Source organism: Apis laboriosa, unplaced genomic scaffold (genome assembly GCF_014066325.1).
Source record: "Apis laboriosa isolate Shangri-la unplaced genomic scaffold, ASM1406632v1 scaffold177_cov149, whole genome shotgun sequence".
NCBI classification, from domain to species: Eukaryota; Metazoa; Arthropoda; class Insecta; order Hymenoptera; family Apidae; genus Apis; species Apis laboriosa.
The window spans coordinates 72,990-100,883 of record NW_025222169.1 but is presented as its reverse complement, the minus strand read 5'-3'; the positions used below and the strand labels follow the sequence as shown (position 1 = coordinate 100,883).

General features: G+C 38.7%; 1 protein-coding gene across 6 annotated transcripts in view; it reads left to right on the top strand.

Annotated features, from left to right (window-relative positions):
- Positions 1 to 27,599, top strand: part of LOC122711622 (carbonic anhydrase-related protein 10) — a 185,069-nt gene extending 157,470 nt beyond the window's left edge. For 2 of the 6 annotated variants that reach the window (XM_043930593.1, XM_043930595.1), the window contains 6 exons: positions 3,351 to 3,446; positions 9,395 to 9,461; positions 24,686 to 24,840; positions 26,332 to 26,457; positions 27,243 to 27,291; positions 27,377 to 27,599. In XM_043930593.1, the coding sequence (XP_043786528.1) occupies positions 3,351 to 3,446; positions 9,395 to 9,461; positions 24,686 to 24,840; positions 26,332 to 26,457; positions 27,243 to 27,291; positions 27,377 to 27,441 (558 nt within the window). In that variant the 3' untranslated portion in view covers positions 27,442 to 27,599. The remainder of the gene's footprint in view (positions 1 to 3,350; positions 3,447 to 9,394; positions 9,462 to 24,685; positions 24,841 to 26,331; positions 26,458 to 27,242; positions 27,292 to 27,376) is intronic. The other 4 variants (XM_043930594.1, XM_043930596.1, XM_043930599.1 and 1 more) reach the window with 4 other exon arrangements.
- The last annotated feature ends 295 nt before the right edge of the window (positions 27,600 to 27,894 follow it).

Below are 27,894 nucleotides of genomic sequence, written 5' to 3'. Positions count from 1 at the left end.
CCTCCCAAACGAACTTACTTTCCAAACTAACGAGAACAGAAGGAAAGATCCTGTTTACAGTATTCTCTCGAAGCATAGCCGTACACTTAATTTTCCATCCATCTCGGTGGCAACGAGAATCTCTCTCTCTCTCTCTCTCTCTCTGAATTTTCTTCCACGCGAATGGCACGCGGGAAAACAGAAGGATAATTTCAAGAGGGGAAAAGAGAGAAAGAGAGAAGAATCCGTAAGAGCGTTCTTAGTAGTGGTGCTTTGATCAGGCGCGCTGGATTTACGCTCATCCTCTGCCACCCCCCCTTTCCTCCATTCCTCCAACTCGTTCTCCCCATTCGTCGATCCTTGTTGCAACAAAGTTCGCCGTGTTGTAACGGAGTTAGCGAAACGTCTTTGAAGGCGCGCGACTCGTCGCATTGTCGAGGCATTTCAACGAGGTTGAAGCACCCGACGGAAGTGGGTGCTTCTGCAACGCCGGAGAAAGAGGAAAGGGCGGCAGAGTTGGTTGGAGAAGGAAGTCCGTTGAAAGTCGGCCTTTGATTTTTCTTCACCTTTACTTGTGAGGAGAATGGTAATTACGTTTGAGGATCGAGGTAATTTTGTAACACGTGTAATGGATTGGTTAAGAAACGTTTAAAGCATATATAGATTTTTAAATTTTTAGACTATTTAGACTAGTAAATAAAATAATAAGTGAAATTTTAGATTGGTAAAACTTTTTAGTTTACATTTTGTTCAGAATATTTTTTTTTATTGAAATATTCTGAATGGGATTTTTAATAAACAGCCTTTTTTTGGTTACATTGGTCGGTGGAAATTAAATTCTGGAAGATATATTATAATTACAAAAAAAAAAAAAAAAAAAACTAAAGATTTTTAAATTATATAGCAAACGAGAAGAGCGTATTATTAAAGTTTGGCATCAATTCGTAAATAATCTTATATTTCCTCTTCTTTTTCTTTCACCATGATTAAAAAATTGTCGAATAAAGAATTTTATTGGAAGGAAAGCTGGTGGATGGGTAAACAGGTATTACGTCCACGTATCTATCACGTCAACTCGTACCAGGTTTTAAATTCTAATCAACGATTCAACGTTATTCACGAGACACCATAAAGGGGATCGATACACCGGAAAGACGAATCGGTCCACTTGGAGCCACCCCTCCCTCGAAATTTATGACGACGAACACGATTGTCCGCCTTTCTCGAGGATCGAAAAAAGGAAGGGGATGGGATGGGATTTAGGGAGACGCGGCAGTTGTTGGCCACGGCTGGTAAATTTACAGCTGTAATTTACACGATCGTCGAATATCCATCGACGTGGAAGGAACGTGGGAAACGTGCGCGAAACAGCCGGAGGGGGTGATTGAGAATCGCCTTCGAGACGCGATTTAGGAAAAAAACAAGGAGGGGAATTGCGAGGAGACAGACTGATGGCTGTAACAGCATCGGTCCCATTCTCTTCTAAACGCGTTTCCGGTTTTCGGAATTTTCCCCGCGAAATTGCACAGAATTTTTCTTTAAATCTCACTTGGGACTCGTGTACGTATTATTTTTATTTTGCAAAAATTTTCTTCTGGTGGAAACTTGGTGTTTGCATATTTGTTGCTCTTGGATTTTTTTTTCTCGTATATAATAATGAAATTTCGTATAAAATTTAGTCAGAGAGAGGTTTGTTAATATTTTTTAATAAAAAAAAAAAAAAAAAGAAATAGTAGCGGAAATTTATTCAAAAACCTCCCCAATACGGAATCGACACGATACTTATAAAAGCAATTATAATTTCACAGTGAACTACTTATAAAGTCGTCTTTATGGGTAAATTAATACCAAACTTGGCGAGAGAATAATTTCGCAAAAAAGGAAAAAAAATTAACAGAAAAATCCCGAGAAACTAATAACCTCTTCTCTTCGAAGAGCGTCTCGTTAATTATTCGAAATTGCTTCGCGATATTTCTTTTTATCCTTATTATCGATAGATTTCTTAATCTCGTGAATTTGCCTCGACTAAAAGAAGTAGTAATTCGAACTTTCTTTTCACGAGTGATAAAAAAAAAAAAAAAAAAAAGGAAAGAAAGAAAAATAATTAATATCAAGATTGTACGAGGAAGGAATCTTTTTTATCGATCGATTATTTATTAAGAAAAATTGGAACGTAAGAAAAACGAAATATCTTTGTTTCATCGGAACGAAATAATAAATGAATAATAAACTTTAATAAAGTTTGTCTGAAAAAGAAGAAAAAAAGAAAAAGAAAAAAGGTATACATCGATCGATGCGATATCCTCGAAGAATTTTTATTATATATCGAAGATCGTTCCGATCCGAAAATATTCCGAAATATTGATTCTTTTTTCTCTCGGTTGTATAAAATAAACGGAGATATAGGATATACGTGCACGGCGAATGATCGTACGTGGAATAATATCAGGTGGAAATATTCAGGGTATAGTTTCAAGATGAGAATGAATTTTCATCGGTGATGAAATTATTCATGAGTCCTCCCCCTCGTTTAGCGGAATGAAACATAAATCGCCGCGACGATGATCAAACAGCTTAAACAATTTCTGCGGGTTCGACATCTCACTGTTTTAATTCCGTTCGATCGAGTCGAGATCGTCGAATTGTCAAAAGAGATCGTTTCGCGTGAAATTTTATTTTCTCACAATTGGAAATCGCGAAACACTTAACATTATATAGTTAACACTCTTTCGGAAAAGAAATTTAAATTCAAAGGTTATTAAATTAAATTATCCCAATATTCCACGAGCGAATGAGGAACAATTAAGCAAAATGATTTAGAATATTTCAACCTCCCCCTCCCAATATTTATATATCAAAATTTATATACCCCTGAAACTCTTCAAAATACTCGAAAATACACTTAACAAAATTTAACAAATTCGATGTACAACGAACCTGAAAAATACGAAGAATCCCGTTCATTCGCGTCCATAACGAACAATATATGAAAGGCAAAGATGGCGGATTACGCTCGAAGGATTAATTCTCGCGATGGAGAGAAAGACAGAGATCCCTTTGAAATCTTTCGACGATTAATTCGTTCGAGAAAGGAGAAGGAGGAACCAAAAGGGGGGGACGTTGCAATTTCGGGCAAGACGATGGTTCTGTACGCGTCTATCCTCGTGCCACAAAGCGGCCGCGATCCCTCTCCCTCCCTCCCTCCTTCCCCTTCCCTCCCTGTTCCCAGGGAAATTTGTCGGCGGTAATTGCGAGCCGAAAGCGAGAAGAGGGAAATACGGAGGGAAATGGCGATTGTTGTCGATCGCGGCGAAAAAAATAAATCCTGACCGCCTATTTCCTCACGTTCCACGTGTCTCTCTCTGTTCCAGATACAAGTGTACGGGTACAACGCGGAATTGTACCACAATATGAGCGAGGCGCAGCACAAGAGTCAGGGGCTGGTGGCGATCTCGTTGATGGTGCAGGTAAGCAAGTAAGGAGAAATTTCGTTCGTTCAATTCGGGTAAATTTGGAGCGTTTGGGGATTTTTGGAGATAAAAATTGCGTGGAGAGATGTGTGTGAATTTTGTGAATTTTTTTTTTTTATTGGGTAATTGTTATCACGAAGGTTGATGATGTAGTGTTTGAATGAATGAAAGAGCGAAGAAGGGTGAATTATTATGATTTTTTTTTTTTTTATTTGAATTTTTGAGTTTATGTATGGAAATGGAACCGATTGGATTTTAGATTTCTGCTTGGATTTTTAGAAATTAATGTTTGGTACGATTACAGTAATTTAACGTATTCGTTGTTTACTGCTGTTTGTCTATAAATTATAAAACCACGAATAGATCTTTTTTACACGTGGAAACGGGAACAGGTATCGACGATTTGGTGAAACCGTGGAGGCATGATGTTTTCGCCTCTTTGGATATTTGGGGAATAGTGCATGATCGAGTGTTTACGTTTGCAGCCGTGTTACGATACGAACAGAATTCTGGCGGGATCTAAACAAGCAAACAATTGTTGTTTCCTTGGGAACAATTGAACCGTATATTCCATTTTCATCTTTTATATTATTATATCGAAAGATATTCCGTATATATTTATAATTTAAATCGATGTTATATAATAAAATTCTTCCGCGCAAATTTTTATATATATATATATGCATTTTTTAAATCACGAATATTATTTTAAGTTGAATTTTATGGTTTTATCGTGTCGAAGATTTATTTTATTTGCTAACGATAAAATGAGGTTAAAATAAAACGAATCGCTGGTTGTATAAATTCGTGGGCTCCCGTTGTTTCTGTATGAACGATTTATTATTTGAAATTGCGTATAATCAATTTTTCTCTTGTATATTAACGTTTTGTTATCATGAACGTATTTACATTGTTGAGCAAAGTGTACGTTCCATCTGTTTCCCATCAATTTTGTAACAAACGTTTCACTCGGCCCACCGTGGGATTACTAGCTAAATGAATATGCATGAGATATACGTATGAGCGGAGGATGTGGATGTACATGCGTGAGAATTATTTTTATATATATGTATATATATACATATATATAAAAAAAAACCATTTATAATTCTTTTCATTTCGGGAATAAATAAATAAATAAATAAATAAATAAATAAATAAATAAATATGGAGGATTGTATCGAGAAATAAAACGATCGATAAAATAACAATGAAACAAATAAAAAGAAAATATAAATCAATATCATCATCGTCGAGTATAAATATTTCGATTATATTTCATTTCGTTTAAATTAATCGACCCATTATTAAAAGGGAAAAGCATAGAAATCGGGGGGGGAAAATACGTTACGACGATAAATTCTCATATGATGGATAACAAGAGCCAAGGGATTCGGAAACAAGAGTTAGCGGGTGTAGGATACTATAGATCGGGGGATAGTTTGGTTCATGCTAGTTTGAAATTTGTTGCAAGTCGAGTTTGCGAGCGAGGCATCGCGTGTTTACTGTGTCCCTTCGATCGAAATAATTATTCTATCATAATAATCGCTACTATCAAAGCCAAGGAAATTACCAAAGTTACGAATTTCCCTTATGAAATTCTAAATAACATTCGTTGATTTCGTCTTGCAAAAACTCTCCTCTCCCTCTTTTAATTTGATTCCAAATTAAAAGGGATGAAAATGAAATTACAAGAAGAAGGGAGCTTAAGAATAATCCCTCCGATAATAAATATTTGAAATTATTTGATAAAATTAACATAGAATTATAGTATTGAAAAAGTAAAGAACTTGCTTGAGAGAGAAGAATTCGTGACCAAAGATTAAAAAAAAAAAATGATACATTTCACCTGAGTGAAGAAGGCGCAAAAAGTTAAAAGGGGAGAATTTATAATAACGCATCCCAGATATCAGATCCAATGAAATTTCCTATGAATAAAATCGAAGAAAAATGAAAAAGGGGGAAACGTATGGAAAGGTTTCATTCGCGGCATTCTTATTGCGGAACAATTATTTCGAAGTCTCTTAGACAAATACCCGCCAGGTTTTCCGCGGGTGAGGTGCGTTTCTTCCAAGAATAAATTCCAAAGTTTCGAAGGAAACGCTCTGCTTTCGCCAGCTCGTTCCAACCACGCTCCCATACCCTCGCATTTTCTTCTCTCAGTTCGACGATCCTCTGTTCTCTCTCTCTCTCTCTCTCTTGCTCTGTTCATCTCTCTCTGGAACCGGCGTTCCGCTAGAAGAAACTGGAAAGCCCACGATTCTGAGGCAACAAACGGCAGGAAACAAGCGTTTATGCCTCTGATTTCTGCCACGATAATTCAACGGAATCAGACGTTTCGACTGTTTATCGAAACATTGACTTGTCCCTTCTATCGAATTATCGCCACGACGTGGAATGATTTTTAATACGTTTCTCGAATATTATCGTTGCAGATTCGATTAATCTTTTGAAAGAGGTATTGAACGCGGGAGTGATTTGAAAAGTATATCGCGAAATCTCCCGTCGAATATGAATAAAGGGATTGAAAGTCATTCGATCCTTTTATCCTCGTTTATCCGTTCAGAAACAAGTCGGCCGATTTCTATGTAGAAATTTCTACCTCCCTCGAATTAATCCCCGAATTAATTAAATCCAAAATATCATATTCGAATCCGTACATTTCCATTTAAACACTCGCCTATCGGTTAACTCTATTGAAATCATCGTTTATCCCATGTATTATAATATCGATTAAAAATTATTGAAACCTCCCCCTAGTCGATCTTAAATCTAACATTAATCGATTTAAAGTAACGTTCATCGAACAAATTCCACTTTTCCAAAGAATAACCATCTAACCCCCTAACCTTGTATATTATTCAAAAATAAAACCCACTGTTCAAAATTTGTCAAAAAATTACCCTCCTCCTTATTAATATCCATCGTCAGCGTACCAATGTTCATCAAAAAAAACACCGAATCGCTGTTCTTCCCTCCCCTTCTGAGCGTAATCTTCCCTCCCTCCCCTCCCTCTGGAGGAGATGAATTCGTTGAACCGCTAATGACACAAAAATCCTGCAAAAAAAGTTTCCAAATCATTACCCAAAATCAGTGGTCGCCAAAACCAGTGGAATTAACGACGCGAGACCGGGACGGGAAGAAAGAGCGCGCGCATCCTCGCGAAAAAGCTTGCTCATCGCAGCCGGTTTTGCCCCCTTTCATCCCCTCCGGAATAAATTTTCGAGGTCTCGCTGCGAGCCGTCCTCCACTTCCACCCCCCTCCTTCCTTTTTCACGGTCTTTAGCGCGACCGTGAGACATAGGGCAAGAAAAAAGGGGGTGAGAGAGTGGGGGAGAGGATGCATTAAGGACGAGGGGCGGTTGCTTGGAATACGGATCATTTGCTTGGATATTTTCGGGAAACAAGGTAATATAATATCGAGAGGATTTTTCTTTTTTCTTCCTTTCTGGAGGAGATAATTAAGATAGAAAAGGATAGGGAGAATATAAAAATCATCAGCCACCCTGCATCTTTCTTTTAATCGACTCAAACGTTCTCCAATAATTCTAACATAGCGTTACTTCTATTCCAGATTTTCTTTCGAGATATAAGGGAGGGAAAGAGGAATAGGAAGAAAAATTCAAGCCAAAAACTACAACGCTATACTTGCTCGAGAGAGAAGAATTCGTGATCAAAGATTAAAAAAAAAAAATGATACATTTCAGCTGAGTGAAGAAGGCGCAAAAAGTTAGAAGGGGAGAATTTATAATAACGCATCCCGTATAGATCCAATGAAATTTCCTATGAATAAAATCGAAGAAAAATGAAAAAGGGGGAAACGTATGGAAAGGTTTCGTTCGCGGCATTCTTATTGCGGAACAATTATTTCGAAGTCTCTTGGACAAATACCCGCCAAAAAAAAAAAATTGCATAAGAGCCACATAGCCTCCCCTCTCCATCCCCCTCAATCAACGCAAACATTCCCACCAATATAATTCCGCCACCTCGCCCCGCATTCATTAAAACCCCGGCCACCCGGTTAATTCCCACCCAGGAGCGTCAAGGATCCAACGAACAAAACTGGCTAAAACTCGAGTCGATAAATCCATCCCGGTGAAAACGAGCGGCCACTGAAAATATCCGGGTGAGAGCTGATTTACCCAGGTATTGTTCGAGGGTACTGTTGACAGGGTAAGGTGTGTGCCACCGACGACTCATTTCGATCTTATCCCTCCGACACATCCCCTGGGGTATAATCCGTTTGAATCACACCCGTCAACAGCCGCCACCCGCGCCACGCTGTTACTTAGATCGAGCACCTGTTAAAGCTTGGCACGCCGCTACCGTGTGGAAATTCTTTGTCGAGAAGTTGTGAATTCGAGAAGCGGTGTTATTATAATCGAGAGGAAGATGTGATAGGATAGGATATCTCAGATAATATTGGAAGCTATATTTGTAATTTTTATGGTGAGAGATCCGTGTAATGATTGGTCGATACGTGAAATTTTTGAGAAATGTAGTATTAGATTATTAGAGATATATATGTACGTATGTAATTTTGAAAGGAATTTAATCGTTGATTGTTATCAGGTGTTTAGAAAGAAATGTTGCTTACATGTTAAATCTAACATGGCAAGTAGAAAGCAATAATCGTTTCGTTTAAATTATTAAACCGAATGATCTGTATAATACGATAACCCGGCCATTGATTCCGCCTTATTACGAGCAGCTGAAAATTTTATTATCGCTTAATAAGTTATCGCGCTCGGAAGCTAATAATCCAGCTTACCTCTATTTTGTCCGCCGGATGAAGACGCGATAATTACACCGGATATTGTAAGAATATTTACTTCCAGCTCCCTTCCACGGTACTCGGAGAGAATATTTTAAAAATCTCATCACACCGTCGCGTTTGTTGTAATATCGCGTTTTTTGCGATTCAGAAATCGAGGAATAATATAAAAATTTTCGAGAAACGTTAAATCTCGATGGAAAAATAAAAATTGTTCTCCGCGTTTATGATATTTTATTTCGTTTTCATAAGAAAATATTGGATTGATCGGAAGACAGTTGGGTGTTAACACTTCTTCAACCACGATGGCGGATCTGAATAACGGATAAACCATAAAACGCCATGAATTTCTAAACGGAGCACAACGATGACACTCGTAAAGTCGTTTCCAACTTTCACTAACGAGACTCTTGCGTTGAAAGAGGAACGAGGATGGGCGGGGTAAAAATGGTATTAAAACGAAGACTATGATCGTAAAATCTGCCAATAACCGAAGTAATCATATCTAAATTCCGGATTAAAATTACGATCATTTTGAATATGGACGATATTTCGATTAATTTTTTTAACATCCTGAAATCTAAATGGATCTTAATTTTTAATTTTCCTGTTAAGAAAAATTTATCTCATATATGTGGATGTAATTTTTCTGGACAAATTGCACTTTGAATTTTCAAGTTGCAAGAAAAAAAAATGGAACGTCATAGAACATTACTCTCTTTGCTACTTACTTGACAATTTATTTCGTGTTGTTATGTGTTGTATTGTTTTAAATAATATACCATTTCAAAAGAGAGGAAAGATATAAAATTTCATCGAATTCGCGATCTGCGAATCTTTTAGATCGGTAATCAAGATCAGGCGGAAACGACGAAACTCTCGATCCACCCTCGATAAGCTTTTATTATTTATCGTTACTTTACAGAGTTGCCTGTCGGTTTTAGCCTTTTATGGTTACCTTTAATGGCCGTCCAGCGTGGAAGTTTCGAAACGGCTCTTTATGCGGTGCACTTAGCAGCAGCGTCGAGACTCCCATTTCATGGGAAATCGATGAAAAACGTATTAGGATATAAAATGAACGAGAGAGTACAACACTTGTCTCTCTTTCTTATTTTGATATTCAAAGTATCGATACTCAAAAGAAATCTTTTTTTTTTTTTCTCTGTTCCAGCTTGGAGAGACGTTAAATCCTGAACTGCAGATCATAACCAGCGTGTTCAACAAAGTTATATATCGAGGTGAGTAAATGCATTGACTTTTTTTGTGTGTTTTGGAACTTTTACGACGACTTGAGTTCAATTATTGCAGGAATTTTATTTTGTTTTTATGTTTCTGGCACGAAAGATTTTCAAGAAAGTCAAAATTCGTGAAAATGAAAATTCTTGTTTCTAATTATTTTTTAGAAAACACACAAGAAAGAATGCCTGAATAATCTCTAATAGATATATATAAAAAAAAAAAAAAGAAGAAGTATCGAAATATATATATATATATATATATACTCTTGTTAAAATTACATAAGATATAAAAATACAAAAAAATTCATCGCGAATCATGAAGAATTTCCATATTTTCTCAACGCGAAAAAATTTTCATTCCAAACGACGAGCATCCGAAAGAAAAGAAAGAAAAAAAAAGGAAAAGAAAAAGAAGAAAAGAAAGAAAATATATCACCACTCTTTCGAAATACTTCACGAAGCAACGAAAGATTAAAAAGTGTGCCACGTGGTCCTTCGGGGATCCCGTTTTAAGGATCGTCGGTGTCGCGAGCGAAATTGCACAGCACGTGGTTCCCAGTAATCGTTATTCTCCGGGAAATATTCACGGAGCCCGCGATAAACATTCATACCAAATCCCTAGTCCCACGTTATACATAATGCATATCCGCCAGACTGTATTGTCCCAAAAGAAAGAAAAGAAAAGAGAAAAAAACAAATCATCCAATTTTTCCTCCAATACCGTGCTCAATTTCGAAACGGATATAAAATCTCGATACGAAGCGACTTTACGATATTCGTCCGAATCCACGAAACACGAGATTCGAATTTGAAAATCGTTCAGGAAAAAGTATTTAGCGATCTATCATTTTTTGAGAGAAGAGAGAAAATGAGAAATCGACGTCGAAATAATAATAATATTCGCTTATAGTATACACGTGAAAAAGAATATGTGAATCTACTGTGCAACACGAAGTCTTAATTTGGACGAGTTCGAAGGAACGTAAAAAACGTATGACGTTCGGAAGAGTTGGTCGGTTCGAGGAGCGGTAAATTTCTATATAACGGCGTGAACACGCGCGATTCATGGGCCGTGATCTATTGTAATTTCACGTAATAATGCGAGCATCTTTCGTCTGTGCCGCTTGCGCGCACTATCAATACGCATTTACGTATTAACGCCGGGCCAGAATATCCGTTATAGGCTTTCAACCCGCGACCAAGTTAACGTCTGCTTTTGCGATGGGATATTAATAGTTTCGTTCGTGCACCGTTCTATAATGGTCACGATTTATCTCTCCCTATTATACGAATTTCCGGTCCTCCGCGTTCACCAAACTTTTGACTCTCTCCAACGTTCGATAAACGGATTGGAATTGGAATCGTTGATATTATATTTGATGTAATTTTCAATTCTTCTCTTGAGAATTCGAATAGAATATTTACGTAGCATTAAATTACTGCCAAAAAAAATCCCCGTTCTCTTCGAAAATGAGTTATCCTTCACGAATCTAATTCCACCCCGTGACGTGGCGTCTCTTCGAATATCAAAAAAAAAAAAAAAAAAGAAAGAAAGAAAAGTGGTCGCGAGCCTCCACGTATCACGAAAAAGAAGATATTCATTATTGCGCGTCTTTCACTCGCGGCCGCAATTAGTCGAAAGGCGGTTTCTGAGACGCGTGGAGGAGGAAGAGGAGAAAAAGCCGCTGGATGGATGGAAGCTCGAGGGGTGAGAAAGAGAGCGCGTCGACGATGAATGCGCGGTTCACGCACCAAATACCGCGTGGAGCCGGTTCAGCGAGCCGCGGTGGAAAGTTGGCCACGGTCGGTGGGACAACCCCCGTCCGGATAATAAATAAAACGATGGCGGAGGAAGAGGAGTTGGCGACGCTCTAAGGCGGACGAGGGATGGATGGGAAGGAGGAGCAAGGGGAGGCTCGACTCTCGAGAGGGTGAAAAGTCGGGGCGGGGGTGATGACTCTCTCGAGGTAACGAGTCACCCCGCCGCGAATATCCGTGCCAGGCTTCTCTTCGAAAGGGCGAGTTTATCCCCGTCCGGCCGATATTGTGACGGGGTAGTTCGTTGGCTTTTGGAGGGTGAGGAAGGGTGACGAGGCTACCATTAACCGTTTAAGGGTACGTTCCTCGTGAGTGGAATCACAATTGACGAGAAGAGTTTTTCCTTATCGAATTCCCCCCTTTTTCCCAGAAGAAATATTCGTTAATTAACTAGTCACGTTGCAAAGAGAAAACTAAAACTAGTATTACGTTAAAAGACGTTCAAATACAATTTTTAGAAGAAGATCGAAATAGATGATGATTGATATAAGAAAAAGAGTTTAGAGGCACCTTAAAGCGATTCGCGAGACGGAAGCTCGATTCGTTCGATTCGTTTCGCATTTTACGGGAACGACAATCGACACGGCGCCCGGTCGATTTACAACGAGGGACAACGATGTTCGCGTCCACCGTTCGGTCGTTGTGCATAAATTCCCTCCCCCCACCGTTGCCCCTCCTCGTGCCCGTGCGCACCGTATGCACACGCATACGTGTGCCTGTGTGTCCGTGTATTTTAATCAATACCCTGTTGACACCGCGACCACGGCACATAAATCATGAGACAATGGAGAATGCCGTGGGGGGTGGACCAACAGGGGTGGATCTAAGTATTCCATTGTCGTGTATACCTCCCCCTCCCTCCCTCTCCTATACCCTCGATGTGTGCCACGTACGCCATCCATGGCAACAATGGGGAATCTCTCTCTCTCTCTCTCTCTCTCTCTCTCTCTCTCTCTAACTTCAATTCCTGTATGCGCGCCATCTCTCCTCGAAAAGTTTCCACCAGTATTTATTGCGAAATTTCACGAGAGAGGGCAAGATTGTATCGCGCCAAGAGGCTTCCGGTCGAGGAACCGGCCGTTGTTGACAGGGGGGGGGGGGTCTTGACTTTGCGGTGATTCTACGGAATCTATTTTTGGAGGGAGGGAAATTTGGATCGAGAAGGGTGAGTCGAGCGATTTGGTTGAGGTATTATGGATGTTGCTGGTGATGAGGGTGGATAGTAGGAAAGGATTTAGTTATGTCGTTGAATTTTTATTAATAATTTTTTTTTTTTGTATTCGATTGGAGTGTCATGAATTGGCGATAGATGGGGTGGATAGAGGTTTGGAAAGTGTATTATTGAATTTTTGTTAATAATTTTTTATTTATACATATATATATGGTGATAGTAATCGTGATAAATTCCCCATGAAAAGAGTTTTATTTATTTTTTTTATTTTTTTTTTAACGAAGCTTTGGGAAAATTGAAAATTTCGAAAATATTCATGCACACTTAACTGTGATATCCGTGATAAGTACGTATCCCGTGTATTGTCAAAATTGCCATTTGACATACATCGCGTGCAATATATCGTAAACCCGTTTTATATCCCGATACGAAGGAAATTTCAATGAAAAATAACGATCTATTGTTTCCTGTACACGAATGAATGAAACGATTACGATAAAATTTAATCGGTGTGTTTATAAAAGAAATGTAATCGCAAAAATTTAATTTCAAAATATTTTATCGTTTTATGATTTTATTAACGATTATATGTACCCGATAAAACGCGAAAAATCCGAATTTTCGAAATGAAACTTTTCTACTCGTTACCGAAAACAAGATTAAGAAAAATATTTCGTTAGTATTCGCAGTGTAGACGGCCAACACTCGAACGTATAATTTTGCATCATTGTCGAGGAATTATTATGTCACGTGCATACGATGCACACGAGGCTCGCTTTACGAATATAAGCTCGTGTATCGTGCACCGCAGCGTAAACACCGAGTGTTAATATTTATGAATCAGTTTAATTCAAACGTTGCATACGTATCTGAAACACCCGCGCGTGTGAAACCCGCGATCTGTTTCGATTGGCTCGTCGGAATCGTTCGATAAATCATGCCACGAGATCGCAACCGACGTTTAACTAACAATTATAACCTTAGAAATTACCAGTTAATATATTGTTAATTATCTTTTGTGTAACAACAACTATTTCGCGTAAAAATTAATCGATCTTTTATTATTAATAATCTTACGTCCATTGAATATTTATGTTTAATATACAACATAGATAGATTATGGATAGATTCAATTTTCTGCATACTTTTCTGCATTCTTTATTCTATTTTAATAAAGCTTCAAAAGACCTGCTGCATTCATATAATACCCCCTTTCTTCTTTTTATTTATATCTATAAAACATCTCGACGAATGTTTAACAGGAACAAACTGGAGCACTCCGTATATTCGTCTTTTTGTAGAGATCTCTCTCTCTCTCTCTCTCTGCTCTCTCTCCAAGTTTGTCACATGAGATTTTATTTTTTTTATATTAAGATATCCACCCTCGTTCAAGAATTCAATTTTGCCTGGGATGAAATACATAGGGCGTCTGATTTATACTATTGAATACAATATGATATCGTACCTCTTGAGATGCTTGCATTTATAAAGAAAGGATATTAAGTTGAGAATTGCCGTCAAGAGATCTACAGATCGAAACATAAATTTCATCATCGTTGTTTCTTATTTTTCTTTCTAACTCTATCCCTTTCGTTTAATCGTCCATCGAATTCCAATATAGATGAATAGATAAAATTCGTATTCAATTCAAAACAATAATCCACGATTAATTCGTTTCTCTTAAACGGGGAACACTCGTTATTTTCGTTATTAAAAAAAAATTCGAAAAACGTATGTCGAATAGGGGATACTTCATGCATGGCAAGCAGGATGGATACATCATCTCTCGTTGTCTTTCATCATAAACAGTCCTGGCAATATATGGGAACAATAAAACACGAGGGAGGGGGAATAAGATAAATCCTCTCCCTCCCTCTCCTTGCAAACCTTGCTATGGATATGAATATATATATATATATATATATATAGCGGCGTATCTATGCGTGCATTTACCAAAGTGAAACGAAAAATGTGCGACGCATTACTCGTCGAGCAAATACAAAATTCTTTATAGCTTCTTGTCTTGGTCGCCAACGTTGAATCCGCTCCTAACGTAAGCATTTATATTAATTTTTCATCTCCCGTGAAGTAGAGATAACGTTATCAATTATATATTTTTTTTTGTGATCGAAGGAACAAGTATATTTAAGAATAAGTAATTATTGATCTATGCAATGGAATATTTTTTAATTTGTTGATTTTACAGTAGATTAAATGTTTTCTTTCTTCCTTTCTTTCTCTCTTTTACGGAAACAGAAATTGAAGATATATCCTCGTTCATCGATAGTGGATTAACATTTCTCTTCCAGTGGATTTTCTTGTTAGTGTTTGTTTGGTTTATAAATCTCTGAGTTATCGTGGAAGGTATGTTTTCGTGATACGTTGTTTGAAATTACGAAAATACATGTCCGTGAAGTTGTTACCTTCATTGTGAAAGTAAACAGATAATATTTTCAGGAGTCGTGGAACAATATCAAATCTATATTCTCTAAATTTTCAGTACCATCGTGATTCACGTGAATACCAACTTCTATAAACTCTTCTATAAACTATTATATTTTCACTGAAACGGTGAGTTTCAACTTTTCAAAAATTCTATGGGAAAAGATCGAAAGAATTATCGATATTCTCGCGCAAAAATTCTTCTACGAAATCCCATCCACCGTTAAACTCTTCTACCGCTCGTAAATTTTTCGATTTTTCTTTAAAAATTATCTCCTATATATCCCTAAAACAAAATTTCCTTTCCTTTCCTCGATAAACGCGTTCTCCAAGATCTCTAAAATAAAAAATCAAAGAATCATCAAAATCGTCGCAAACAAATTTCTTCGAATTTCGCCATTTTAAATTCCTCGGCCACTCGTAGTAGTATCTCGTCCCCCTGAGTTCCCGTATCACCCGGCCCTCTTCGAATATCGGACAACCGTGGCACGTGGAGCGCGTACACACGTCGCATACGTTCGAATCTCTCGAAACGGTTGGCGGGGAATACCGCGGGAAACAATACGGAAAAACACGTTCCACGAGTTTTCGTAAGTGCGGGGGTGGAAGGAGCGACGAGAGGAGGCGGATTTGAACGAGAAAAATCCGTGTGCCGTCCTTTCCAAGCCACTTTGCGATGAAAAGGTCCGTGCTCCATTATCTTCGAGCGCGGCTCGGGGGATGCCGTGTGCATACATCGCGTATTTCCACTTTGTTTCGCGTAACTAATGGCGGGCTTGCTCCCCTTCGTCCGCCCACGATTTCTTACTCGCGCCCCCTTTTCAGATTCGCAACCACCGCGTGCTGTGCATCGGCACATGTTGCTTCGTTTTCGAGAACGATGGATAAACGTTAAATAAAAAGCGTAACGTCGATTCTGCCCTGATTTAAAAATGGAAGAGGAACGGTGGATACGGTTCGTAGAATCTTTTTTTAGAATAAAAATTGTTTTGTCTTTTCTCTTCTTCTTCTTTTTTTTTTTTTTTTATTTATTATCGTTTTAAATTGGTTATGTTATCTGTATTAAGAAAGTGGTAATATTCTTCGGATAATTATTCGTTTTTCGTTTCTCTTTAATTTTCTGATCGGTTTCTTTTCTTTATCTAATTACAACAACATTTTCAGGGATTAATCGTTTCGTTTTTGTTATTGAAAAGAATAATTTCATCGATAATTGTGCAAGGTTTTTATAACAAGTTTATATAACACTGTCCTTGCTAATTTCTCGACGCGTTCATTAATTTCCTGAATCTCGAGGAGGACAACTTTTTGATCGACACGCCGAAGAGTGTGAAACCTCCCTCGATCGATCAGAAACTCTGTCGGCCCTCCGAGTGGTCCGCTACCATCTCATCTGTCCTTCCTACACTTCATCCACGAAGTCTCGAAAGAAAAAAAAAAAATCGTTCCCAAGAACGATCCGTCACCCTAATAAATTCTCCCCTCCATCCCTCTCACCCTGGAAAATATTTCTATCGACCGAACGAGAAAAATCTTCTCGAACGAGTGAAAAAGAAAAATAAGACGAACACATAAATACAATAAATATAAATATCACCCGATCTCTTTTCTCTTAAAAAAAAAAAAAAAAAAACAAATATTCATAATATTTAATTAATATTTTAATTAAAAAAATTCAAATTTCAAGATGTTCACACAGTTCATACAGTTCATCGTCGATACGAGGATAGGCGAAAGCGATGAAAGGCGGGATTTCGATCACGATCCATCGGGATATCCGGCGCATAATAAGCATAACAATACCGTCTACCAATTAGATCGGTATCTGGCGTGCAAGAAAACGGGAATGTTTGACGCGTGGCAACGATGAATGGTGGATGGTGGCGCGGGTCATTGTTGACGGGCCGGACAACGAAAGGGGCGCGGTTGGCCCGTTTGCTGCCCCTTTGTTCCATCACATCGTGCCATGTCCAAGAAACTGAGCCGCGCGTGCAAGCAGCGTGGAATTAGCACGATTGCGATGCGTGCAGGCAGTCTAAGGGCTTCGCCTTTGTGTCAGGAATAGAGGGATTCCGTGACGCTTTGTGCACTTTTCGCCAATTTTCTCCCATCCGGTTTCATATCCCGTATACATGGAACGATATCGCGTTCGATACCTGCGCATAAATACGTTGGAATACGGGAGAATATTATTTCTTTAACGAATATAATAATTATTATATATTTCTTTATCGAGATTAAAAAGATCGATGTTCATTTATTATAGTAAATATGGGAGAACAACAAATGTTTTTTAACGTGTATTCAAAAAATATACTTGGTAATATTCGATCATTTTAATTCTCTCCTTGGCCAAAATCGGAGCAAAACTCTTCGGCATCGGCTAATTAAGTCGTCGAAAGGCCGAAAAGCAATGTCTCCACCGGGGAAGGAGGGGTGGGGACAAAAGAATCGTTTGAACGAGTCGAAGCTGGGCAAACAAACAACCGAGCCCCAGTTCCGCCAATAACAGACAGCGATTCTGTGGGAAGGAGTGGTGCAGGGTATTGTACCGCGCATAAATTTGAAAACGATTTTGAATACGAGATTCGTTGGTTTAGGGAAGGGAGATCCCGCGAGAGAGGTTCGTAATGAACACGGGCAAACGTGTTCCATGAATCATCGAGAGAAAACAGGCGTTCTCGATGCGAGAAGGGACGGAGGAAAAAAATTTTTTCCCTCGTTCTCTTCAACTGGATCCTGGCCTTGACACGCATACACACGTATACACACATCCTTCTTGTACACAGCGCGAAAAGTGGAAAAGTGGGAAGCTGGAAAAACTGGGTGGTGCATATTTTAAAAAAAGGACAAGAGAGAGAGGGAGGGGTGCATGCTACTTTCCCAGTGTAATCCGCTCGCTTCGTTTCTCGGCTTTTCCCTCTTTGGCACGCCACGCGATAAAGCCATTTTTCCCTTGGCAAACCGACGCTTTCTGCCGCTACTTTCAGGTCAAACAGCTCGAAGCGAAATAATAGCGGCACGGGGTTAATTAGGGTGAGAGCTGAACGATTGGACGTTTAGTGGCCCCCTTTTTCTCTCTTTCAGGACGTTTGCGAGAGAAGTTTTAATAACGCGAAGAGTTTAAATTTTTCTTTTTCTCTTGCGTTATTTTAAAATTTTCTTTCGTGGAAGCGAGAGAGGGTGATAATTTTTGTAATAAATTTTTCAGATTTTAAGTTTTGCAATTTTTTTTTTTTTTTTTTTTTTCCATGGATCGATATAATCGATCGAGAGTTCGTTATTCTTCGATTTCAAGTTTACAAAACAATAGCCGAGAGAGGGAGGTAAGTCTGTTTATATACGGTCGGTTTTTCGTACAATTAGTCCGGTAAATGGTTTCCATGGAGTTCAATTTAATTATACGGAGGGGGAGAAATGTAGAATTAATTTGGAAAACTGAATCTGTTTAATGAAATGGGCGACCTCGAAAGACATCGCGTTTGTATAAATGAAATTAAACGCACGGGTAACGTCCATTAATGAAACGGTCGATCGAAAATAATAATTAATCTTCTGTATCAATTAAATCGAGCTCATTATTTCGTTTTCACTTCTTTACCATTATCAATCGCCAAATCCAAACTCCACTACCCCATATTAAACAATTCTTCGAAATACCTACTAATTATAATTATAAGATGTCCCTTCCACCCCTTTGTGTTAATTATATTCCGATCGATTCCCATATATTCCAATATTCCCAATTTTTTTTTTTTTAATTTTCAGAAAATTAATCGATACCTTCACACATCATTAACATCTAATAAATTTTTCTTTTGTCTAATCCTCGATAAATGAATTCCTAAATCTAAATAGACATTTAACACTCTTCCCCCTCCCCAATTATTTATCATCGTTTTCCTTGAGAACGCGTAAAGTCAATCGATTAATCAAGGACAAACTCTCTCTCTCTCTCTCTCTCTCTCTCAAAGTGTTAAACCCAATCATCCTTCAAAGCAACCCTCATAATCCCCACCAAGCAGGAAGGCAAATATTTGACATTGTCCCACGAAAATCGTACATCCTCGTCTCAACCGCTCCATTTACTTGCTTATACACGCTATAAGATATATACGTTTCGCATTTAATTCGACACGGCAAAGAGAGAGAGAGAGAGAGAGAGAGAGAGAGAGAGAGAGATTACGATGGCGAGGTTATGGACGGTGGGCCATCGGTGTTCTTATATCTCGATTATCGCCACTGTCATCATCGTTATCCACCGTTGCGCGGTTGTGCGCGCCATTAGGGTCGGCCCAATTTTCCTAAGAGCCCTTCGCCCTCGAATTCCACGCAACGACAGCCGCGCCGCACGTGTGTTTCTCGAAGAGCGTGCATCGACACGGCGCCAAGTATCGACGATGGCCAACCGTGATAATAGATAAGGGTGCGCGTTTTCCTCGACATGCCTGTTAAACGGTTTAACGATTAGGGTAATTGGCGCGTGTTTCGAGTTTCGTGGAGGAGATTCTCGATGAGGAGATTTTTCGATGTTAGTTGTTGTTGCGTCGTATTTGTGATACAAATTTTCTGTTTTATGGTTTTTGGTAAATGTTTTAAATGTTTTATTGGACGAATAACGAAGCAGAATAAATATCTATAGATTTCTACTTCATCGGCTAGGCTTTTTAAATATGATTAAAGATTAATGAAATCTAGATTTAGATGTAGAATCGTGAGACGTATCGTGATCAAAAGTCGAGTATCGCGATGTTTCTTGGATACGGGGGAAAATATGCAACGTTATTTAAAATAACGTTGGCTGATTTTATCTTCAAAGTTCATTTTATGTCGTTGGTATTCGTAGCGTGACTCCTCGACCTGGTATTACACGGTTACAAATCCGCTTCACACACCGCACCTTTAATTTGGAACGCGTTCCCTTCCTCGACCAAATTCCACAACGTAGTAAATATATTCTTTCGTCCCCGTGATTCCCAATACGTACGATTCGATTCTATTTCTTTCCATTTCGCGATAAAAATTCTGAAAGGGGGTGAAATTCCGAAACTGCCCGCTTTCGAACGGATACGGTTCACTTGGAATCGATGAAATATTTTCCTCGTGCAAATATTAACCATTCCTCGTCGTGATATAGTTGTATCCGTAAAAAAAGGAGGGGGGGGAGAAGTAGTGAAAATTGCAAAACCGTATCGAAACGAATTTCTATTTTTCAAAACTGTTACGACGAAATATTTGTTTGTTTCGACGCTTGTGATAAATGCCTTCGATAAAGAAATATCACACGATATTTTATTATAATAATCATCCTTTTTTTTTTTTTTTTTTTTTTTTTACCGGTCAAACTTTATTCAAACTTCAGTTTTACGATTTTGTTGAAATGTTGAAAATTAATAATAATAAAAAACGACTCGTGTAAACGACCATCGATAGCTAGATAGATCCTTGACAAAAATTCATTTCTACGATCGATTAAATATCTCATTCCGATTTTGCGATATATATTCAGAAAAGCGTAAACGTGAGAAATTATCGAAGAGTAAACAAGTAAACAAGAAATTAGAAATCTTCGATATAATAAAATTTGAAAAATTCCAAATATATCAAGTTTCCAGAACAAATTCTTTATATCCCAATGATAGTTTATCAAGTTAACTTCAGTCCAGCAGAAGAATAAAAAGGATCCATCGGGCGAAAATCACGCATCGTTGGCGAGAACGGGGATGGAATAATTTTTCCTCCCTTTTCTTTCGTGGGTCGCGAGCCTTTTGCACCGCATAGCAGAAATTCGAAAAATTCATCGCGATTCTCGAAATTGGAGGGGGATGAAACGGCGCGTGACACTATTTCCCGATCTCCCCGTGCTTTTTTTTCTACTCTTCGTGGCAAGAGTTAATGCATTTCAATTAATCACCGGAAGAACTCTCTTCTCTTTCTTCCGCCTCGATTCCTTATCGTCCTCCTTCCATTCTCGCTCTCCCCCTTTATTATTATTATTATTATTATTATTATTATTATTATTATTATTATTATTATTATTATTTCACCTGTCTCGATGCTTCTACGCTCCATTTTTCCCCTTTCACTTTATTCTTCGTTATTTCCTTCCTTTCTTTTTCTTTTAGAAAGAGAGAGAGATGAATGGACGGTATTTCCTTGCTCTGATCTGAGTATTTATCGATAATGTACCATGACGTTGAATCGGTACCACCGAAATTTTCCACCCCCAATGTACATTCCTAATATCTATATATATATATATACGTATATCCCCGAAACGTCATCGAAAATCCAGCCCGAAACGAGTCCCAAATCCCCCACCAATCATCCCCAATTAATCCTCACCGACTCATCAACCCATTAACACTCCCACCCATCCACCCCCACCCATCCAATTCTCTCATCGAGCGTGCACAACAGCCCATTAATCACACAAACGAGAAAGCGCGACAGACATGCCCCTCCTTCCCTTCCCCTTCCCTCCCGATATCTCTCTCCCTATTCCTCCTTATTTATTTATCACCCGCTCCTCCAAGAGAAGACGCCTCGAAGAGAAGAGGATCGGGGCCGTCGTGGCGATAAATAAAAATAAAGCTCGGGAGGAGCACGCGTCTCGTCGACGGCGCGTCCAACGTGGTAACGAATGGGAAGAAACGAATGGGTCTCGAGTGAAAGGAGATCGTCCCCTTTGAACGAGCGAGAGAGAGAGTGAGAGAGAACGGTGGATGGCGAAAGGAAGAGGATGAGAGAGAGAGAGAGAGATGGCTGCGCGGAGAGGAAGCGAGAGAGGATAAATGGACGAATAAAAGGTTGACGGGTCCGCCACTTTCTGCCCTCTAAGAGGGCTGAATCCTGTCCTTAAAAATGTTCCTCTCCGGAAGACGAGAACAAGCCGGATGGCTTGTGAGGGAGGGCTCCGCCGCATTTATCCCTTGTGTCGCCATTCCCCGCTCATGACACACACGCTCTCGCTTCTCCTTAACGTCACGCGGCCTCGATGCACGAGTAATGGCTCTGCGTCGCGGGTCTCGCGTCGCGACGTCGCGACGCCGCCTCGAGGAGAAGGAGGAGGAGGAAGAGGAGAAGGAGAAGGAGGAAGAGGAGAAGGAGAAGGAGGAAGAGGAGAAGGAGGAGGAGATGCTTCTCGCCATTTGGAACGACGAGGATGTTACGTGTTCGAGGATGACTTTTTTTTTAATATTATGGTTCGATTAACGATTCGAAGGGAAAGTTTTTCACGGTGATGGTGGTGGCGGCGGCGGCTCCTTCTTTTTCACGGAAACGGCGCCCGACTTTGGAGATTAATCATCCACGGGATTAATCCAGAGCGAGAGGGAGAGGGTGTGAATAGGAAAAAGGGTGGAGGAGAGAGAGAGAGAGAGAGTTGGAGATAGTTCGTGGGATTGGGTTAGAGGTTTTCGTAGTTTATGACGATGATTAGTAAAGTTTCTAGTGGTTGCTAGTGGGTTTTCCTTTTTTTTGAAGAGGGAGACGAAGGGAGCGTACGTGTTTTTCGTGTGATTTTGTGGATTGTTTGTTGCGGATTGGAGTGGGAAAGGATGTGCTTTTTTTAACGAAGGAGAGTTTTATTTTAAATGGAGAGTAACGGGATTGTGTTCGTTGAATATAATTGAGACACTTTTTTTTTATGAGAATGTCATCGTTTAGAAAAATTCAGAGATGCAAACGTTATTTTTGATTTATTTTAGGAATCGATGTAAAATCGAAGAAGAATTGGAAGAATTTTTTAAACTTTTTTTAAACTTCTCTCTAAGAGAATTAAATATAAAGAAAAAAGTATGAAAATTAAAACTTTTAAAGCAATGAAATGAATTTGATATTGATATAAAAAGATGAAGACACGTTCCAGATTTCCAACTTTTCATTCCCAATTTTATATAAATTTCGTCGACCTATATCTCGTCGTTTATCGAATCGTTTGGAAAATCAATGCAGTTGATGGTGACTATAAAAGAAAGGAAAAAAATAAAGCCCTGCCAACCTTAAGCCAACGGGATAAAGGGTGAACTTTTTTAAAACTCTCTTTGTCCTCCATAACGAAAGCGCATCCGTAAAGAGGGGGCCGAGGCTTTCGTCTGAATTTCACCAGTATTTGCATGCTAAACGATCAAAATTCGTCTAGTTCCCTTATTCTATCGGCAGAGAACGCTGCGTTGCATATTCAGCGGCGTTATTTCGAACGCGACAAAATTACTCGATATTCGTCCGGGGCAACTTCTCTTTGAACTTCGACTCGCGAAACAGACGGCCTGTGTGAAAAAAAAAAAAAGGTAAAAATAAAAAACAAAAAAAAGAGGAGGATCAAACCAAGGGAAAGGAACTTTGTACACCGTATATATTATTTATTCATTTATTTATTCGCGGTGAATGGAAATGGGAGGGAATCTGCTATAGCAGATTCTACGATGCAACGAGGTCGTGAAATCGGCTGTTGTTTCTGTACGCTCCCTGTTTTTATCGCTGAAATTTCATTTTATAGATGTTCATGCACCGCTTCTCTCCCTGCCATTAGAATTCCTTTCACGAGTCGTCATACGAACGATTTTCGGGTGATATTTTCACCGAGGAGGAATCTTTTTCCTCCTCTACATTTACCTATTATTCTACATCTGTGCTAATTTTTTATTCATCATTGGAACCTTTTTCAATACCTCCATGATCGATAAAAATTAGTAAAATTTATATCTCCCCTACGTTTCCCTTCCCCCTTTTTCCATATATATTCCTTATCAATCTTTATTATCTTTAATTCACTGTATTCATCTACACGCAGCATCTTTCCTTCATATGCATGTTTCTTTTGATAGGAAAAGAATCAACGATTCACTTCTAACACCCTCCCTGCTGTCGCCCCCTTCACATTCACCCCTTGCACAACTGACACGGACTGTCGATGGATGATTTGCGCCGTAGCCGCTAAGCGGGAACGCGGTGCCTCGTAATTCCAGGGCGCATAAATCTTCGCGTGGAAGGGGCAATAACAAATTGATGTTGGTCGTAAAGAGAAACCGTGGTTATTCCGTCGACTTAACGATTCGACGCGGCGCGTTCACTCGTAAAAAGGGGGATGACAGTGTGTGTGTGTGTGTGTGTGTGTGTCGCGGTGTGTCCTCGACGATACGTCGGCCGACGATACGAATAATCGATAGGGTGTGATCGGCCCTGAAGAAATCCACTTTGGAAAGGATGACTGTTTCGATCCTTGGACTGGATTCGGTGAATCAGATGAAACGAAGGCAGAGATAGAACGAAGGAACGCTAATCGTATAATAAATCGTAAATTTATTATGGAACGGATTTCCTAATTAAATTACACCGATATGAATATTAATATTTTATTCTTATACCATTGAGTTCCAATTTGATTAATATCGACTTTAAAAGAATAATATTTTAAGCTAGGCGAGCTTTTCATTATTCAAGTGGCCATTTTTATTCTTCTCTCGATGATTCGTCTTTCTCCGTCCATTAAAAGAAGAAGAATTGAGCAACGATCATTTTATCGTTTACATAATTATTGGATTATCACATCGAGTCTCTTTTTCACTCGATACATTTTATAATATCATAGAACCAAAAAAAAAAAAAAAAAAAAGGAAATTGAAATATAATCGATATCATCTTTCACGCATCGATAAAATTCCTACAATATATTATTCCATTCCACGCACGTGGCACAACACAATATCTCGATAGATTCGAACGATAAAAAATGTATATATATATATATGTATGTATGTTTGTAACAAAAGATTGCCCTCTTTCTGTGCAGGCGATGCTGCGCCCGTACGTCACCTGTCTTTGAAGAGCCTCCTTCCAGACACGAACGGTTACATGACTTACGAGGGCAGCACGACTCACCCCGGTTGTTGGGAGACGGCGGTATGGCTGATCCTCAACAAACCTATTTACGTAACAGCGCGAGAGGTGAGTGTTGATCCTCTTTGCCTTCCTTCTATCCGCCTCAATTTGTATTCCTCCCTCGACCCCTTTTTTTTTTTTTTTATTGCCCTTCTGCGATCGTGCGTCGATCGGTCAATTAGTCAAGCTTCTTCGCCCCCCATCCCACTCCCCCCCCGTGTAAATGTACGCGACGACCCTAATCCTTTTTTCGAACAATGCATCAGGAAAGAATTTACGTTACGTTACCAATTGTGTTGCTCTAATGCCTGTGGAGCAGTGTGTATATATATATATATATATATATATATATATTGGGTGTTGAAAAATAAATAAAAAAGGATCCCAGAAGATAAATTTTTTCCAAGGGAAAATTTCGGGTTGTGAAAAATTTTTAAATTTTTAGAAAATTTAGAAGACCGTTGGAATTATATATTTGGAAACATCTTTGGCAATTTGCAAATATTGACTCATTCACGCGTGACGTTGTTTCATCGTTAGTTTGCTGTTCATCGTGTAAAAACTCGGACGGAAAAAGCTTGATAAATTTCTTTTTTTATATTTTTTTATTTATTAACTATTTGTGAAATTAGAGACAACAGAGAGAGGGGGAAGCATATGATTTTATAAACGTTTGAAAAACGAAAGAAAGAAAAGAATGTTTTTCTTTTCCAGAGAATTATTAAATATATTAATTCAGTAAATGCATACCCTTGTTACACAATACATGCACATATTAATTTGCTAAGTAAATGTATTCACAAGCGATGAAATTTAAACCTTATCTCTAAAAGCATACATTTTCCCTTAATTTATTAAAAGTAGTATAAACTCAAATTCATCATTTAAATAGACGCTTTTATTACACAAATTGCCATAACGTAGTACTATATTATTTTTAACAAATATTCTAACAAACGAACTCATCTTTTTATTAGAACCTAGTCAAAATCTAGATCATCGACGCAATTACATTTCCCCGTAAGAGAATACCACCACGAAACAAAAAATCTCTTTACTAAAAATCTCTCATAAACACACGTCTCTTAGCCTAATCGCGAATTCGTTAAAAAAGAAATTTCTTCCCTTCGCGCACGAGCCTCGTTTAATTATTTACCCTCCCCTGAGGAGAGGAGGTTACTTATTTTCGCGGAAGAAAGTCGGAGAGGAAGGGGGGAGGGGAGGCGGAAGTCCGCGCTAAATTTTATCATGGAATTTACGCGCGTAAATCCTTGGCCCACCGTTATTAATCCTCCTCCACCGTTGCAAAATTAATCGCGGGACAATAAATAATTTAATAAGGTGTCAGGCGCACCAACACCGATAGCCTAAGAGTACATTACTTTCGAGATTCGATCCCTTCCCCGGCCCCGCTATTCTTGCGCTTCCAACCTCGCTTCCATCCCCATCCCTCCTCCCCCCTCCAGGCCGCGCCATTACTTAACAAGCTCTGCTTTATGGTTAAATATTGAACGAGGGAACGGCATCGTTACATCGTAATCCTAATCCCATTTCCAGCTTTACGCACTAAGGAAACTAATGCAGGGGCCGCCGACCACCCCGAAAGCGCCCCTGGGAAACAATTCGAGGCCGTTACAGGATCTTCATTACAGGACTATACGGACGAACATCGATTTTCGCAAGGTGAATTGACTTGTTCGTGTTCTCCCCGCACCTCTTCCGTGTGATTATTTTTCATCCGTTAAATCGCGATCTACTGAAGTGAAGAGGGGGATGGGGAGGGGTGTTGCTCGATTGAGAGATCTTTACGATCGGTTTACGCCTGCTTGGAGTTCAAAATTAAATCGCGAAGGGATGTGTTTTTTTTTTTTCTTCTTTTTATCGGCGAGAGATATACACGTGATTTATAAACGTAAGAATGCGATATGTTCGAAAAATTTAGAAATAAATTTAGAAATAAATATTGGTTGTAAGTGAAGATTAAGGTTAAGATTATTTAGAGAAAATTGTAAAGTAGATTTTCTTTTTAATAATACGTATATTTAGTGTTTCGAAATTTACAATTAATTTAGAGTTCAAAATTAAATCGCGAAGGGATGTGTTTTTTTTTTTTCTTCTTTTTATCGGCTAGAGATATACACGTGATTTATAAACGTAAGAATGCGATATGTTCGAAAAATTTAGAAATAAATTTAGAAATAAATATTGGTTGTAAGTGAAGATTAAGGTTAAGATTATTTAGAGAAAATTGTAAAGTAGATTTTCTTTTTAATAATACGTATATTTAGTGTTTCGAAATTTACAATTAATTTAATATCAGAAAAATTATAACGAATATGATTGAAAGGATAGAATTTTAATTAATTTTGAGAAAATCCAAAAATAAATAGCTTTCGTTATTTTTACAAGTTTTAACATTTGTGCAGTTAAATAAAATTCTTTTTCTTCTTTCTTTTTCTGTTGAACAGAGACCAGATGCGAAGTGTCCATCGATGGCCCAGGACATGCACTATAGAGGTAACCCAGGAAATTATCCAGGCTCGAGCAGCCCCCAAACTTCTTACATTTAGCGAAGGGATCGTCTCGATGAGAATCTGAAAAGATGACTTTTTCTTTCCAGCGAACACGTGGCAGGACGATGGCTCCCTCTCGCACAACGTCGTCTGAATCGCGGCCTCCAACGCAAGACCAGAGACATTTTCGGCTTTCAACGCGACAGGTTCACGCGGATATTTTCCTAAAACCGTTGTGCATAAGCTTGACATGGTCACGACAAAACTTCAGGGGACTCGATTCGTCCAATTGCAGACAATTCCATCGATCTTGCGAATCGTCGTGAGAGACGACTAAGATCGGAGGATAATAGGATTAAGAAAATTCTAATTAATTACACATTGTCCCGAATTTCGAGTTCTCAAAACTCTGTTTCGTTGTGATTTCGAAAATTGAGATAAATCGATAGGAAAATTTGAAACTCGCGTTGCGCGAAGGAAAAAAAAATTTTCATTCTCTTCGTTTCAGGGACAAATTCGAGAAAATTCCAATAAATATTAGCGAAAGAACGCTGTACAACAACTTGTTGAAATTAAATTTTCATTTTCTCCGTCAACAGCTTATATT